Raw genomic sequence first — 16,448 nt, forward strand, 5'->3', positions numbered from 1 at the left:
AAAATCTACCACGCTGGGGTTTCAAACATACCTATAGCAACGGAGTGAATCGGGAATGAGGCGAGGAGGGACTGAGGTAACAGCTGAAAGACTGCAAAACACCACTGGGCTTAGGTGTGAGGGAACGAAGCCAGCGCAGGCGAGGGGCGCGAAGCCGGCGAGGGAGGGAGAGGGAGAGAGACACTGCGGGACCTGGCCTTTTGCGGCTCTTCTGTTTTGTGTTTAACATGCACATTTACACATTTCCTTCTCACTGGACATGGCTCAAGAGGTGGCTGGAGTTTGTCAACACACAATTGTTGTCCCTCAGTCACAGGCCCGAACACATCCTTTTATCCAAGACCGCCTGCACCACGTCAGAATCACCCCCAGACGCCCGCACGCACCCCCGTGCCAGTTAAATCTCGCTCTCAGCTTTGCCTGGGTTCGGGCCGGCAAGGTAACACCCTGTCGCATGTGTAGACATGCACACCCGCTGATAAACGGAGAGCAACCCAGGGACACAATGTGTGGGTGCCCGCAGCCATACGTAATCACATGTATGTACACTATTGTGTGGGTACTTGCTTTCAACATACAAACCCACTGTTATTCAGATATAAGTGGGGATGCACGCTCACAGGAGTTTACACGTACACTCACATTCATCTTACAGGTAGGTATGTGCGTCCAGTTACACGCACAAACCCACATTGGCTTGTACACATCGTTATCTGGCAAATTTTACATCAAAACACTTACATAAAGGTACCCACACAATTATACAAAACCCCCTCCGTGCATAAGCAAAGCCAAATGTTCCAGCACCTGCATGACTAATATTAACACCAAGGTGGCAAACAGTTACACACACACAGTGGCTGGGGCCCAGAGCAGGCCCATGTGTTGTTCATATACATCCATATATGTGCACACCGAGACTCTGGCCCCAGGAGAGAACACACTCCCCATAATGGCCTCTTGCCTTCCTGAAAAACAGGGCTGGAGCCACAGACACAAGGCTTTAGGCCTCATCCCTGCTCTCAGAACCCCCTGCTTGAGCGACATGAACACCCACGGCCTACCCAGAACGTCCGTCCAAACTTTGGGCAGAAGGGACGGTGGATCTGAGGAAAAAGGGAGATATGGCCCGGGGGTCAGGGTGGGCTTTGATGCGGCAGGTCAGCTGTGCGTCTGCGAGGCTGTGGGATGAGTGGCAGGGCTGTGTACCCTCTGTATATTCACAGTGTCAGTTCTGTGTGGCCGGAAAGGCCCCCACTGAGTGGGCATGGCACTGTGGTAGAGCCCTGACCCGGGGGCTGCGCCCTCCGGCCACGCGCCCTGTTTTCTCGGACTCAGAGTGAAAAGGCTGCCCTCCCTCCTGGATCGTTTGTGGAGCCTCTTCCTCAGTGCTGCAAAATCCCTTTGTGACAAGCTTGGATTAAAGCAGGGCAGAGTGCAAACACAAAAAAGAGCCTCCTGGCGCATGAGGAGGGGGGGACAAAAACCTGGAAAGCATCCCCAGGGAGAAAGAGCACGTGGTTCTACCCAAGGATTGTCACAAGAAAGGGTTAAGCATCCCTGTCTCCCTGGGCTTTGTGCCGACCCTCTCAGCTCCTGGAGGCTCCGGGTCAGAGGTTCTCAGGCCAGAGTCAGTGCTCAAGGCGCATCCTTGGGTCTGGCACGGAAAGCAGCTGTGAGAAGGGCAGGCCAGAGGAGGACAGTGTCCTCCGTGTCCCCAGAGGAACCTGTGTGCCGGGTATATCCCTGGAAGTCAGGAGTCAGCCACAGAAGGAATTCCTGGTTAAAACAAGCAGGCTGGAAAGAATCCCTGATGTCCCAGGAGTGACCGATGTGCGTGAAGCCAGCTGCTTATCTCTGCCCATCTAGGATCCGAAGGGCTCGGCTACTTGACGGGCCCCCTCACAAATGAAGGGGACCCAGATGCTTCGCTTGCCCAGGACCTCATGGCTCGAAGTGGCCAAGCCAGGCTACAGAAGCCAAGTCCAGTGGGCTATCTCCTAAAGCTAGGCGGCCCCTGGGCCTCTCCCTGTGCAGGTTGGGAAGGAAGCCTACTTCTTAGGGTGTGGACCTTCTGGAGAGCCTCTTGGGGATCTCCCTCTGCCAGGGTAAGGCCTCAGAATTCTCTGGGAGAAACAGGCGCGCACACACACACTCCCTCTCCCTCTCTCTCTCTCTCTCTCTCACACACACACACACCCCTATGACAGCTTCTACATTTGGAGCTGACAGATGTGCAAGGTAACAGCTCGGCACCGCCTGTGCAGCTGAGGCCCCGGCGTCGCAAGTGGGATTATTTCCAGTATTATTTCCAGGCTCAGGGTGGCTTCGTGAGCGCACGCCCGAGCGTGAGTGTGTGGATGAGTGTGTGTGAGTGTGTGGCTTCTCTCAAGCTCTCTCCCTCCCTCTGAATCTGTCTTACGATATTTTCAAATCTTTCTGTCTCTGTCTGTGTCCCTCCCTGAGGTGTTCCCTCTTCCTCTCGTTGTCCTGCTCACCCCACCTCAGGCTCGCTGGGCCTTGTGTCTGTTTTTGTGTCTTGGCCTGGATGCTCCAGGAAGGAGAGGACACGTGCCTCCTTTCAGCTTCTTCACGTTGCCCCTGCTCCCTTTCCTGTCCTACCCAGACTGGCCACAAGGATGGACTCTTAAAGCCCATTTTGTTCCAGATAATGTCCCTGCCTTGTGCACAGGGCTCCTGCCCAGGGGAACGGGGTGGGCAGATCTGGGGCTACCCTGGGCCCAGGAAAGCAGCCTCTCAACCTTGGTCTTCAGGCCTGGCCTTCTTTTCCTAATGAGCCAGCTCACCCTGACACTCATCATTTATATGCAAATTAATATTTTAAGCACCAATAGTGCAGGCCTCTTCTGCCTCCCAAAATACTGCAAAATTTTCTCCCTTTCTGTATTCCCACCTCCCCCCGCCCCCCATCACAGACATGGCCCTGTGCTAACCCTAAATCTGGACTCACAATGACCCTGACCCTGGCCATATACTGATCCTTAATTCTGACTTCAGACTAGCCCCTACCCTAACTCTGACTCTGTCCCCTAAACTTCCCTTCCAAAGAGCAGCTGCCTTCTTTGGTCTCTGCCAAATAGCACCTGGGTTTGCAAGGTTCACAGCTCGCTTTTTAAATTAATGAATCAATTATTCTTCACAGCTCACTTTTCAATGCTCTAGCGCATGTGGGGACGCACACCTAGATCCAGTGAACTGGAATCTGGGGTGAAGGAGGAGTAATGGGAAAGTGATCGTTTTGTAATTTCTTTAAGTTTATTTATTTATCTTGAGAGAGAGGGCACACAAGCAGGGGAGGGGCAGAAAGACAGGGAGAGAGAGAATCCCAAGCAGGCTCTGTGCTGTCAGCACTCAAACTCACGAACTGTGAGATCATGACCTGAGAGCCAAAATCAAGAGTCAGACACTTAATTGACTGAGCCACCCAGGCGCCCGGAAAGTGATTTTTTTTTAAACTGCGCAGCTGATTCTGACACAGGTCAGCCCCACCCACTTCCATAACACACACATTTGGGCTTTCCTTTAGGGGTTCCAGGGAGAAATCCAAGGTGGCTTTGAACCCCCATGTAGGGATACCTGGGCTGATGGGAGTTTGTCTGCAGAGACCTAACTCCCAGGCACCATCATCACACCGGAGCCATTCCCAATGCTTCACTATCCACCTGGCGCTGGCCTCTCCAGCGTTCATTGGCTCACTTGCTTGCTCATTCTCTTTACTCATTCATTCATTCATTCCTCACTCAACAGGGCCTCAGTGGGTTAGGTCTGAGTAAGGTCTGTGGAATATATGCAGCCTTTTGAGCCTTAGGCCTTGGATCCCTGGGGTCAAGCTGGGATTTGGAAGGGCAGAGTGGGGGAAGGAAAAGTCTCTGCAGAAATGGGACTAAGACCTGAACCAGAGTATGGGCCAGGTAGACTCCTGCAGCTCCAAGAGGAGGCACCAGGTCTGGGAATGGGAGCCAGGGTCCTCTTTTCCCTTGCCCCTGGGTGGGGGATGGGAGACATGGGCCAGTGGGCTAAGAGACCACTAGGCAGTTTTCAGGTTAATCAGCTGAGGAATCACGCTCAGTCTCTGGGGTCAGCTGGGGGGTGGGCCTGAGAAATGGATCCCCCCAAAGAAAAAAAGGAACTTCCTTCTCCTTCCCTTTCTCCGTCCTCCTTTCCCCCAACCTCTCCCTGAAAATCAAAGTCCAACACTCCCCAGTTCAGTAAAGGCCATTAGGGCTGAGGGAGACAAAGGGCAAGGTAAGGGAGTCTTGCTGGGAAGAAACAATAATTGCAGGCTGGGAGTGAGGAGGTGGGCTCGACTTTAAAGTCTGAGGGAACATCCAGCCTTCAACTGTGCCTCTCAGCCTGTAGGCAGAAGAGCTCAGGACTGGGGTAGAGGAGCAAGGATGGCTCTTCAGCCACCCTTGACCCCTCCCCCAGGTGGCCCCAGAGGCTCAGAGAGCATCCTCAGCTACCTTCCCTGCACGCTGCCTAGTGGCTCCTCCCCTAAACACCAGATCATGGGGAGACGCTGTGGGAGCTGGAGAGGTGTCACCCCATGGGATGTCCACTCCAGGGGCTGGAAGTGCTCTTCACTCACTTCTTTGTCACCACACAGGACCCCGATGGTGAGGGAGCAAGCTGGGCACCCCGGGCCACAGGGGCATGTACATGTGCACACGAGTGAGAATTATTGCAAACATGTGTTGGCATAGGAGGCCACCTTCTGTGGAGAGATACTGTGGGTGAAGGAGGCCATATGCAGTATTCCAGAGCCCAACTTCCTGAAGTGAGACATGGGGAGATGCTAGGATGGAACGTGTCCCCAGGGAGTGGTTCTGAGTGGGGACAGGCACCTCCAGACTTGCCCAACAATGGACTCAGGCACCAGCCTGCACTGTACTCAGGGGATGAAGGACATGAATTGGGGGGTGAGGAGGATGTTCCTGAACAGCCTAGTCCCAGCTGGTCACGTTCATGGACAGAGGTGCTGGATGTCCCTGGAGTGGGCCTGGAATATTCCCCTCCCCTGCCCCTCGCAGCCCAGCTGCTGGCCTCAAGCTCAGGGTATTAAACACAAAACCAAAGTCTGCCCCGCTCGTTCACACCATAGACAAAGAGAAAGCTTGTTTGGTTTTTGGCTAATCTGAGGCCCTGCTCGACCCTGCAGCTGGACTCTGGGCATGTGCAGACATGTATTGTGTGTGTGTTTGTATGTGCTCGTGTGTGTGGCGGTCAACGCCGGGCCATGCACTCTGGGAACACAGATGGTTAGCCCCCAGAGGCTGGCAAGAAAGTCTCCCTGCCCTAGTGGTGGGGAAACTAGGGAGGCTGAGTCTGGGTCAAGGAGCAAGGTCTGGGAAATCCCTGTAGTCGGAGCCCGTGGGGACTCAAGGAGGACTTAGGCCTGTCAGGGAGAGTGACCCCAGCTCCCTGGGGAGCCCTGAGAGGTCTCAATCCTAGAATGCAGGGAGAAAGAGATGGGGGTTGTTTCCAAGGCTAAATCCCTGGGCTCAGAGAGGACAAGTATCAGGCATGGGAGAGCCTCGCCACCTGGTGGCGACATGTGGTACTCCTCACTCAGTCCTGGCCGACCAGCCTGGTGGGGAGAGAGGGAAACAATCCCAATGCGGCCACCATTAGGGTTGCGCTGGTGCTGCCGGGTCTCACACTCCCACAGGGGCAAGGCGCCGGGTGAGAGATCTGCTCAACACTCACCAGACGGAAGGGGCAGCCCAGGCTGGCCCAGCCCCACCTGCAGGAGGGAATCTTAGAGCTCATCTGTTCTAAGGGAACAGAAGCCTCAGAGGAAGGAGGGACCTGGGCAGGACCCCGCATCTCTGTTACAGTGGGAAGAGAGACCGAGGGTTCCTGACTTCAAGACTCATGCATTTTCCCATAGGTCTGCTGAGTCCAGAACAAGAGGTCCACACTGAACTCCAGCCCCACTGAGGTCCACAACAGTGAGTTCTCGCTGTAGGTCAGCAAGGAGGACGGCATGTGGGCGGCAAGCGGGGCTCCAGATTGATCTGGATCTTGATATTAAAAGGCAATGCGTACTGTTTGAATCTATGGGTACCTACTGTGATGCCAGCACTGTGCTGAACGTTTACAAACATTAGGTCATTCAGTGCTCACAATGACCCTGTGAGGGAGACACCATTTTTCAGATTAGGAAACCAAAACACAATAGAAATAATTTGTCCTGGATTACCAGCTGGTAAATGGCAGGACAAGGATGTGAATGCAGTACTTTTGACTCCAGTGAGGGCAAATGTTCTGCTGGACACAGACAGGAGCATGAGTCACTCGCTCCCTCCTAGGGAACCTCGCAGGGAATTGCCAGCTCCGGCCCAGGGCTTGGCTTCCAGAGATGAGCCGCCCAGGGTTCTCTTAGAGGAACAGCCTCAGTGCGCCCTCTGCTGTTCATGAGGAGGAACAAAGAGAGTTCCCTCCTACGCGATCAGACACAGGGCTGAGTCCTGGAGCTGGCTGGCAGGGACCATGAGCTCTCCTCCTAAATACGGGCCAGGGGCCAGGGGCTGGTTGGCTGGCTGTAGACCGCCACCACTGTGGAGCTCCCAGCCATACATCCTACATCCACTGACTGGGAAAAGGATGGGTTTGGTCACACACCTAGTTTCTCAGGGCTTCCCTCTCTTGGAATATTGGCCACCTCTCCCAAGGCATGTTGATCCAAAGCCCACCTCACTGAAGACTGGGAACATGGGCCAGAAGGACTCTGCCAGGAGGGGCCATGACAGCACCCCGAGGAGATGGGATCCATTCAGAAAATTGTCATGTGAGCACACAGTAGAATTGGGAATCCGAGAGGCCCAGGAAGCTGGGGGTCAGACCCTGAAGCCTAAATAACTCTTTGAATAGGTCAAGGATGAGGAAAGGGTAGTAAAGACTGGATAAAAGCATGATGGAGAAACAGGTATCTGGGCATGTCCATCTCTGAATCTGAGCTTGCCACTGGGTAGAGCTCAGTGAGAAGAGGCAGATACCTCCAAGACAATGCCCCTGGATATAAGGGCAACTCCCCAAGTTTGGGTTAATTGCTTTAGGGAACACCCCCGAGCCCAGCAAACCAGGAATCAGTATGGGCCCTGTATCAGAGGAGAAGGCAGGCATTAACAAAGGACAATCCACATTTTATTTGTATCTGCTTTTTACATGTACATAAACTCTCAGAAGCCTCTGCTCTCCATCTGGGGGACAGATGGCAGGTTCTGGAGGGAGGAGGCATGAGAATGAGGACATGAAGTTCAACGCAAGGTCCTGCTACCGTGAGCATGGAGCACCCTTGTGTGCCAAGCTTGCACTGTCCTCCCTCCCCTGCAGGCAGTGAATCTAACATGGGCCCTCCTATTTGACGTTAGCTCAGCCATGGACTGGCGATGAGACCCAACTTCTTCTCTTCAAGGCTTTGGCTTCTTGTGCTGCTCTTCCTATTCCTAAAATTCTATTCCTGGGGAGAACACCGGTAACCATAACTTCTCTCCCCCAAGCTTCCCCTAACTCAGGGCGGTCAACAGACTCCTGAGAACTGGGACTCCGGCCACCCAAGGCCCTCACTGCTTGCTGGCTCTGAAGGAAGGACAGTAGATATGAGTGCTTATCTGGGTAAGGCAGGATTGGCAGTGCCACTGTGGCAGGATGAGGGGAGGCACAGGGCTCCCTGGTGTGCCTGAAAGAGGGGGAGGAAAGCCCCAGGCAGCCAAGGACATTGGCTTATTTATCGTAGAAGTCCACATGGGCTCCAGACTTGAACGTGTCCTTTTGCAGCAAGCTTAGCAGTTTCTGGGCTGACGTCTTACAATCCACGAGCTCTCCTTTTGTCTTCAGCTCCTGCAGCCTTTTTCGCAAGTCTAGGTCCATTGAGGTCTCCCGGGCCTCCTGTTGCATGTCTGTGTCCAGGGGACCTAGGGCATGAAGTGCAGGAGCTGAGGTGACATGGCTGAGGCAGGGGCTCCTGCTGTGTGTATGGAGGATGGCCACAGGCAATACCTCATCCTGGCTGACAAGGGTGGTTAGTGTCACCAAAGGAGGTCACCAAAAGGGTCAGGGTCATTCTGTCACTATTGAGTTTTAGACTCAGAAATTCCAATGCCCAGTGAACTCGGTATCTCCAGACCACTAAGTCTACCAGCAAGCTTATCACCTCCTGTCCAACCAGCACCTCCTCCTCCCGCCTTTTTCACTTCTGTTAATGAACTACTCTTCTCTCAAGCTCAAAACCTCCATCCTTGTCTCCTCCCTCCCCACTCTGTTCCCGCGGCCAACAAGTCACCAAGTAGGACCCTTCTGCCCCTACATACGCTGATAATCAGGCCCTTTATACTCCCCTGGTTCTCTCTCCCTGCTTCAGCTCCTTCTCTAGCCCTGCGCTAAATGCACCTTGCTAAGATATCATTGGGGTCAGTAAAATGGTGACATAGGAATTTCTAGCACTTTTCTCCAGAAACATCAATTTGAACTACCGGCTGCCCATGAAATTACCTTCACAAAAGCCAAGGATTCCAGGTGAGGGATTTTACTACGTGGGTGAAGTGCAGAAGTAAGAAAGGATGCATTGAGGAGGGCAGGAAATATGGATCTGCACTACCCTTATCACCTCTTCCCCAAGCCTAGACACTCCCCTCCCCCATGGGAGGAGAGTGTAGTAAGCACCTGACTTCACAGGGCATCCCCGAGCCACCCTGCCCTAGCACTGAGGCAACTCCCATGGCCGTAGGTGGTTCCCTGTGGGTTCCCATGAACCCAGGTCCCTAGCTAACCTTAGTGCCTGCCAGCTCCAGTGGCCCCAGGCAGCTCCAGGCTCCCAGAGAGCCCCAAGACACCCAGGCCCCCGATCCATTCCAGTATCAGTTGGCTCTTATGGCCTTGGGTTGCTCCCATGGCACCAGGCTCCTGACAAGCTCCTATGAACCTCGGTACCTGGCATATCCTAGCCAGCTCCTGTGGCCCTAGATGGCTCCTGTGGCCCAAGCTTGCAATCAGTGACTATAAACCCAAGCTCTAGGTTGGAAGAGATGCCTATTCCTCAAATGCACAGACACCACCATGAGGCCACAAGGATGGTTAATAATCAAGGACACACATAAACACCACTAAAGGAAACCAGTAAAACTCAATGACTGACCCTAAAGAAATAAGATCTAGGAGGGGCGCCTGGGTGGCTTAGTCGGTTGAGGGCATGACTTTGGTTCAGGTCATGATCTTGCAGTTTATGGGTTCGAGCCCTGCATTGGGCTTTCTGCCGTCAACACGGAGCCCGCTTCGGATCCTCTGTCTCTTTCTGCCCCCCCACCACCACTTGTGCATGCATGTTCTCTCTCTCTCTCTCAAGAATAAGTAAACAGAAAAAAATTTTAAAAAAAGAAATAAGATGTCTGAACAATAATTCAAAATAATCTTCTTAAAAGAAATTCAGCGAACTATAAGAAAATGCAGATAGACACCTGAATGAAATTAGGAAAACAATACATTAACAAAATGAGAAGTTCAACAAAGAAATAGAAACCACTTAGAAAAAAACAAAAATCAAACTGAAATCCTACAGTTGAAGAATACAGTGACTGAAGAATTCAAGAGAAGTCAACAGCAGATTCAACCAAGCAGAAGAAAACGTTGGCGGCATAGGTCATTAGAAATCATCCAGTCAGAAGAAAAAAAAAAAAAGATCAAAAAAGAGTGAAGATGAATTAAGGGATACCATCAGAAGAGACACTCTATACATTTTTGGACTCCCAGAGAAATAATGGCTGCGAACCTCCCAAATCTGGGGAAAGATCTGTACATCCAAGTTTATGAAAGCTAATAGGTCACTCCAAAACTTCAACCCCAAATTATCTTCTTCAAGACACCAGCCCTAAAGGACTTCACTGGCGAATTGTGTTTTTATGCCAGTGCCACTGTTTGCATGACTATACCTTTGTGATATAGTTTGAAATCTGGGACTGTGATGCCTCCAGCTTTGCTTTTCTTTCTCAGGACTGCTTTGGTTATTTGCTTTTGTGATTCCACACAAATTTTAGGATTCTTTGTTCTCTTTCTCTGAAAAATGCCACTGGAATTTTGATAGGGATTGCACTGAATCTATAGATTGATTTGGGTAGGAAGGACATTGTAACAATATTAATTCTTCCAATCCATGAATACAGAATATCTTTCCATTTATTTGTATCTTCTTCAGTTTCTTTCATCAGTGTCTTGTAGTGAACAGTGTACAGGTCTCTCACCTTCTTGGTTAAATTTATTCCTAGGTATTCTATTCTTTTTGATGCAGTTGTATATGGGGCTGGTCTCTTAATTTCTCTCATAGCCCATTATTAGGGTAAAGAAATGCAGCTGATTTTTATTTATTACTTTGTAGCCTGCAACTTTACTGAATTTATTAGTCCTAATAGTTTTTTGCTGGAGTCTTTAGGGTTTCCTATACGTAATATGTCACTTGCAAATAGACAGTTTTACCTCTTCCTTTCTGATTTGGATGTCTTTTATTTCTTATTTATTTTTTGCCTAATTGTTCTGGCTAGGACTGCCAATACTACATTAAATAAAAGTGGTGAAGAGTGGTTCCAATCTTAGAGGAAAAGCTTTTATCTTTTCACCATTGAATAGGCTGTTACCTGTGGGCTTGTAATATATGGCCTTTATTATGTTGAGTACATTCCCTCTACACCCACTTTGTTGAGAGGTTTTTTTTTTTTTTAAATATAGTAAATGGATGTTGAATTTTGTCAAATACTTTTTTTACATCTACTGAGATGATCATATGCTTTTTATCCTTCATTTATTTTAAAAATGGTTTTATTTTTCTTTCTTTTTTAAGAGAGAGCGAGAGAGAGAATGCCTGTGTGCACATGCGTGCACACACATACGAGGGGGGTAGGGGCAGAGAGAGAATCCCAAGCAGGATTTGTACTGACAGATCGAGGTGGGGCTTGATCTCATGAACCGTGAGATCATGACCTGAGCCAAAACCAAGAGTTGGACACTTAACTACTAAGCCATCCAGGTGCCCCTATCCTTCAGTTTATTAATGTGGTATACTGTATTGATTTGCAGATGTTGAATCATCTCAGGACTCCCTAAGACCTAACTCAATCAAATGACATTCTAGGGTTGAAAACCACTCCTCGCTGTGCTTTTCATTTGCTCACTGTTGATTGAGTGAGTCCTAGGCTGAGCCCGGAGGGGTGCTCAATGGTTCTTTCAATGGTGGCTGCGAGAATAACAGTGTCTGTGTTAGGGAAGACGGGAGGATTGGGTACTAGAGAGTATGAGGAAGTAAAAATAGCACTGATCATGAACTTGGAGGCAAGGTTTGATCCTGGCTCTGCTACATTTGGGCTTTGGCCAGGTCTTTCTAGGTCTTTGCCCCCAGGTTCCAAGGGGAACGGACTACAGACTATTGGATCTCTGTCTAAGTCATTCAGACATTATACAACAGCTCTGTCACCACCTTCTAATTCCATCAGCCTCAAACTTAGTATAGAAGCCTCACTTTTCCAAATGGGGCACAGTGGCATTGCAGGGTGGTGAGAAACCAGACCAAGTGTCACAAGCCCCACTACTGTTTAACTTTTGTGAAGGCAGGGGCCCTCTCTTATTTATCCCTGCATGCCCACAATGTTCCAGCACTGTTTAGCCTGGGATGATCAACATTTCACAATGTGTCTCTGTTATTTATTCAACTAACATGTACTGAGGTCTGACTCAGGTGTTGGCGCTTTGCTAGGTGCTGGGGACCGTACAAGCACATAAGGCAAAGATCCTGCCTTCAAGGCTTTCCAATCAAGAGAGAGAAGTACAGATATGAAGAGAACACAGCCTGATAAGTTCTATCTAACATTCAGAAGTGTTAACAATTAGGAAGCACTTCACAACTAGGGATCATTTTCATCCACATTTCCTCATTCAGTCCTCCAAGCTGCCCTGTGAGACAGATAGCATCTTCCCTGTTTCACATAAGGAAATGTGGCACAGGCCTAAAACTCAAACCCTAATTGTCCTCAAACTCTAGTATCTCAGATTTTCTGGCCCCACCCTCCAGGCCAGGCAACTCCCAACCCTCTCACCTTATAGTCCAACTACACTCCCTGTCCTGGCCAGCTGTAATTGACTGGGAGCCTGTATTTCCCTCAAGGAGTGATGGTTAATGATTCAGGGTCAATATACTCTGGGTTCTTTCTTGGAGGGGATGGACTAGGCCCTTTGCCCACCCCCCAGAGGGGAACCAGCCAGCTAGTTCGGGGTGACAGGGATGGTGGTAAGGACCCACCTACCTGGGGCATAGCTCAGCACCCTCACGCTAGGCTCCTCTGTGGCTAGGACCTGGAACATCATGTCACGGGCTGCTTTCCCTGCACAGTACAGTCCCCAGCCCTTGAAGGGCTGCAGAGCACAAAGGGACGAGATGTTAACCACGGTCCTGATGAGGCCAGGACTGTCTGGAAAGGCCTTCAAGATGCTGGAAGTCAGGCAGAGCATGGAGGTCAAGTTCAGAGCCCAGTAGTTGTTCACTTCAACTGGGTCACCCAAGTCCACGAGGCCTTTGGACACGTCCCCAAGAGTGCCTGAAAAACCAGACCATAGGAGTCACTCTGTGCAGATGGGTCCTTCTCTTCCCCCAGCTTTCTCAAAATTCCTCCAGACACCCCCCTCCCATCCAAACCTAGAGTGCTTCTGAAGGCGTCTCCCTCTTTCCGACTCTGCAGACACATCTGGGGTTGTTCACTCATCCCAAGCTGCAAATTGAAAGGGTGCATGCCCTGCTCTGGGCCTGGGGGGAGAACTCAGGGGGCCATTTGGAAAAGCTGGTGATTTACTTCTGTTGGAAAGCCTCATGCCCTGACTCAGGCCTCCGCCAGAGGGCGCGGAACAAGGCGATCGAGGAATGTTCTACAGGCATTTTGGAAAACTGCCCTGAAACGGGAAGGAGTGACGGTGGGGAAGAAGGAGCCGCACCAATGGCAACCGAGTCCTCCTCCATACCTTGCTGAAACAACCAGGATTTTTTGACATCCTCTCTGATTCCTAAGAGTCACCTCTAAAGTTCCCAGCGGTTGGGGAAAGTAAGAGACAGGGGCGTTAAGCACTATTGCTAGGGATCCCCTGGGTTGTCCGCCTCTGCCGGCGGGCCTCTTACCCGCATTGTTGATAAGCAGCACCCGCTGCAACCCTTCGGGCCTGGGAAGCTCGCGCAGGGCGCCGAGCAGCTGCTGCAAACTGGCATCGACGCCCAGGTCGGCGGGCACCCGCACCACGCGCAGGCCGGGCCGCTCGGCGTTCAGCTCGGCCTCCAGCTGCCGCAGCGCCTCGTCGTTGCGGGCGCTCAGGACCATCAGAGAGCCGGGCGACAACAGCCGGGCCAGGAGTGGGGCCAAGACGCGGCCAAAGCCACGGGAGGCCCCGGTCAGCACGCACAAGGCGCGCCCCAGGCCGCCCTGCTCGCCACCGCCACTCTCCATACCCCCGACCTGCGCCAGCTCACGCCGGACCCGAGACTGGCGGAGGGCGGGCCGATCGCGGTAGGAGTAGGCGAAGGCCCGGCCGCGGGGGGCGGGAACCGAAGGCTTCGGCTGCGATTGCTGGGCGCCACTTTCCTTGGCCGCCTGTGGCGGAAGTGGAGGCGCCTGCGCTGTCCCAGAGTGCGGGGAGGGACCAAACCGAAAGGGCCGGGGGAGCACGGCCGGCCCCGGGAGGAATCCTCGTCCAGTTCTGGGCATAGCATCATTCTCCCACCGCCACCTATTTCCCACCCCCTCGCTTCCTCACGTTCACACCCCCCCTCCCCCGGTCAGGGACGCCTCGGCCTCCCAAGTTAACATCCCACCTCTTTGCACAAGGGACCTCCTCCAGGCCAGGCCATCCTGCCCTGTGCTGGGCGTCCCTGTGAGTGGCCAGTAAAAGCCCTGAGTGAACCGCATGCCAGTTTGGGCTCTGGGAACTCACCAATCTCGGGGTAATGGAAGCTACCTCTGGGAGCACCACAGTGCTCCATGGAGTGTTGTAAAAACCTCTGGTCTCTTCCTAGACTCAGCAACTCTGTGCACCAGCCAGTTTCCCATCCTCTGAGCTTTCTGACTCTTCCTGCTCTTACAGGTCTGTGTTACACCGATTTCTGCACCCACTCATGCTACACTTTTCCTAATGGTCAATTGCATCTACTCCCCATTTCGGAGGACATCAACTACCTCCATTTTGACTTCAAACTTTCTAACTGATGTTTTTCTAGTTTATTTCTCAACTCAGGCAAAAGACCTAACCTATCCCCTTCAGGCAGTTGGGACTGCCCAGCCGCCAGCACCCCTGTGGCTGACCTCAAAGCAATGGTTGGTTTGACTGTCACAGTGTATCTGCATGCGCGCACGGACCTTTGCCCCACATTTTCCTTATAGAAACCTTGAAGTATTTTTGGTACTTTGGAGACAGTCCTTGAGTGGCTAGTCTGCTGTCTTCCCAAGTGCTGGCCTCACTGAAATAAATTCCTTTCTAGTTTGACCACCACCCGTTTCTCTGCCTTTGCATGTTGTCAGCAGCAAATGGCCAAACCTGGTCCGGGACCCCTGCAGCCAGGCACTCTTTCACCCCCGTGCCCCCAGCTACACTTCAAGTTTACACAGTCATCTAAGTCTGTTCTTCCAGACCCATACTTGAGAAAACTCACTTTCTGATTTTTTTCAAGGAGAGAAGGAAGATGAGAAGGTTGAGAGACAGCTACACATTTCCTAAACAAGGATACTCTTGAGAGTTTAGCAAAAGTGGTAAGCAACCTTGGATAACTCAGCCCAAGCCCTCATAGGGCTGTTCTCTCTCTGAGGATAGAAAGCAAAGTTGCCTTTCAAGTCTCCTGGAAAAACGCATTTTGCTTCCTTGTGTTGTGTGAGCTATCATGCCAACAGCAAAACGATTTGGAGGAAAGGTTTCTACTGTCAACATGGATTTTGGCATGTTACTACAATCTTTTTGTAAAACATTCAGTTCAGGGGCACCTGGGTGGCTCCGTTGGTTAAATGTCTGACTCTTCAGCTCATGATCTCATGGCTCCTGAGATCAAGCCCTGTGTTGGACTCTGTGCTAGCAGCTTAGGGATTCTCTCTCTCCCTTTCTCTCTGCCCTTCCGTCCCCGACCCCCCAAATAAATAAGCCTGAAAAAATATTTTTAAAATGTGCAGTTCGGGGACTCCTTGGTAGCTCAAACGGTTAAGTGTCTGACTTCAGCTCAAGTCATGATCTCACGGTTTGTGGGTTCAAGCTCCAGGTCAGGCTCTGTGCTGACAGCTCAGAGTGTGGAGCCTGCTTTGGATTTTGGGTCTCCTTCTCTCTCTGTCCCGCCCCCCTGCTCATGCTCTGTCTCTCAAAAATAAATAAAACATTTAAAAAAAAGTGCAGTTCAGACTGTATGTCACCATGGAACACATTCTAACAACAAATGAAACTGCAAAGAAACCTTAGACATCATTTAGTATATTCCTTGTTAAAGTGCACAGTATTATTTTGAAACTATTTGATGTATATTAGGACCAACAAAGTAATTATGCTAATGTTGTTAGGAGCCAAGATTTCCAGTGTGAAAGAAATCAGGTATAAATTGAAGGAAGTTAAGGGAAAAAGTCTGTAAACTTCAATTTGAATTGGAATCCAGAAAATTGTAGAATTTATTGCACTTACTTTTAAAACCATGTTTTTCACTTCTGCATATTCTGGTTCTCCAGTACCTGTGTTTAACCTTTTTAAGAGTTCTTCTGCAGTAATGGCAGAGATCAGAGTATACTCTATGAACATTAATAAAAGGAAATCTCCTTTAGAATAGAGTTGGGAGGCCCTCAGGGTGAGCTCTCATACCCTATCACTTATGAATTACAGACCCAGGGGAAGAGAAGGACCTTGCCCTTGGCCGCTCCTATCCCAGCAAAGTGCAAGGAAGGCCTTTCTCCTACCCTGGCAACAGCCCAGCCAATGAGATACTGCAACAGTGCAGCCAATGAAAAGCCACTATGCTTTGAAGTCTCAGTTTCCTCCAATGGACTTTCTGTTTATAATAACCAAGCTTCCCCTTTCCTCTATAAAGGAGCGTTCCTGGCTTTCACTGAGGGAATTTACTTATAGTTCCCTAGAAGTAGTTTGTGCTCTGGATTGCGAGTCTCTGCTATCCCCAAATAAACACATATTTGCTGTTACAGTAGCTGGCAGTTTTATTCTGTAAGGTTAAGTTACTTGGTGGTCAGAAGTAGGATGCAAAGAAAACTCCCAGCAACTCGAGGCTGGTGAACAAACCTGAGCTTAGCACCCACAGAGCCAACGGGGCTCACTGCTTTCTCGCTGACCCTGGAGTTTGTGGTAAGTTTCCTCCTGGATTTTGAGCTCTGCGCTTTGTGTTTGCCCTCTCCAGGCTTTTTAGGGAATCTGTTTTCAGGCCTTGGTTC

At 50.9% G+C, this 16,448-nt stretch overlaps 1 protein-coding gene and 1 long non-coding RNA gene across 2 annotated transcripts in view; one reads left to right on the forward strand and one right to left on the reverse strand.

Annotated features, from left to right (window-relative positions):
- Positions 1 to 7,145: 7,145 nt before the first annotated feature.
- Positions 7,146 to 13,631, reverse strand: SPR (sepiapterin reductase). The gene is made up of 3 exons (XM_077766191.1): positions 13,169 to 13,631; positions 12,306 to 12,596; positions 7,146 to 7,937 (listed from the first exon to the last, which is right to left on the reverse strand). Exons 1-3 carry the CDS (start codon positions 13,488 to 13,490, stop codon positions 7,747 to 7,749), a joined length of 804 nt encoding a protein of 267 aa, XP_077622317.1. The 5' UTR covers positions 13,491 to 13,631; the 3' UTR covers positions 7,146 to 7,746.
- A 2,556-nt stretch (positions 13,632 to 16,187) lies between these two features.
- The window catches only part of LOC144233333 (uncharacterized), a 19,155-nt gene continuing 18,894 nt past the window's right edge, over positions 16,188 to 16,448 (forward strand). The window contains exon 1 of the long non-coding RNA XR_013335642.1: positions 16,188 to 16,362. This is a non-coding gene — a long non-coding RNA (uncharacterized LOC144233333). The remainder of the gene's footprint in view (positions 16,363 to 16,448) is intronic.

The sequence above is a fragment of the Crocuta crocuta genome, unplaced genomic scaffold (genome assembly GCF_008692635.1).
Source record: "Crocuta crocuta isolate KB4526 unplaced genomic scaffold, BGI_CrCroc_1.0 scaffold113, whole genome shotgun sequence".
In the NCBI taxonomy this organism is placed as follows: Eukaryota; Metazoa; Chordata; class Mammalia; order Carnivora; family Hyaenidae; genus Crocuta; species Crocuta crocuta.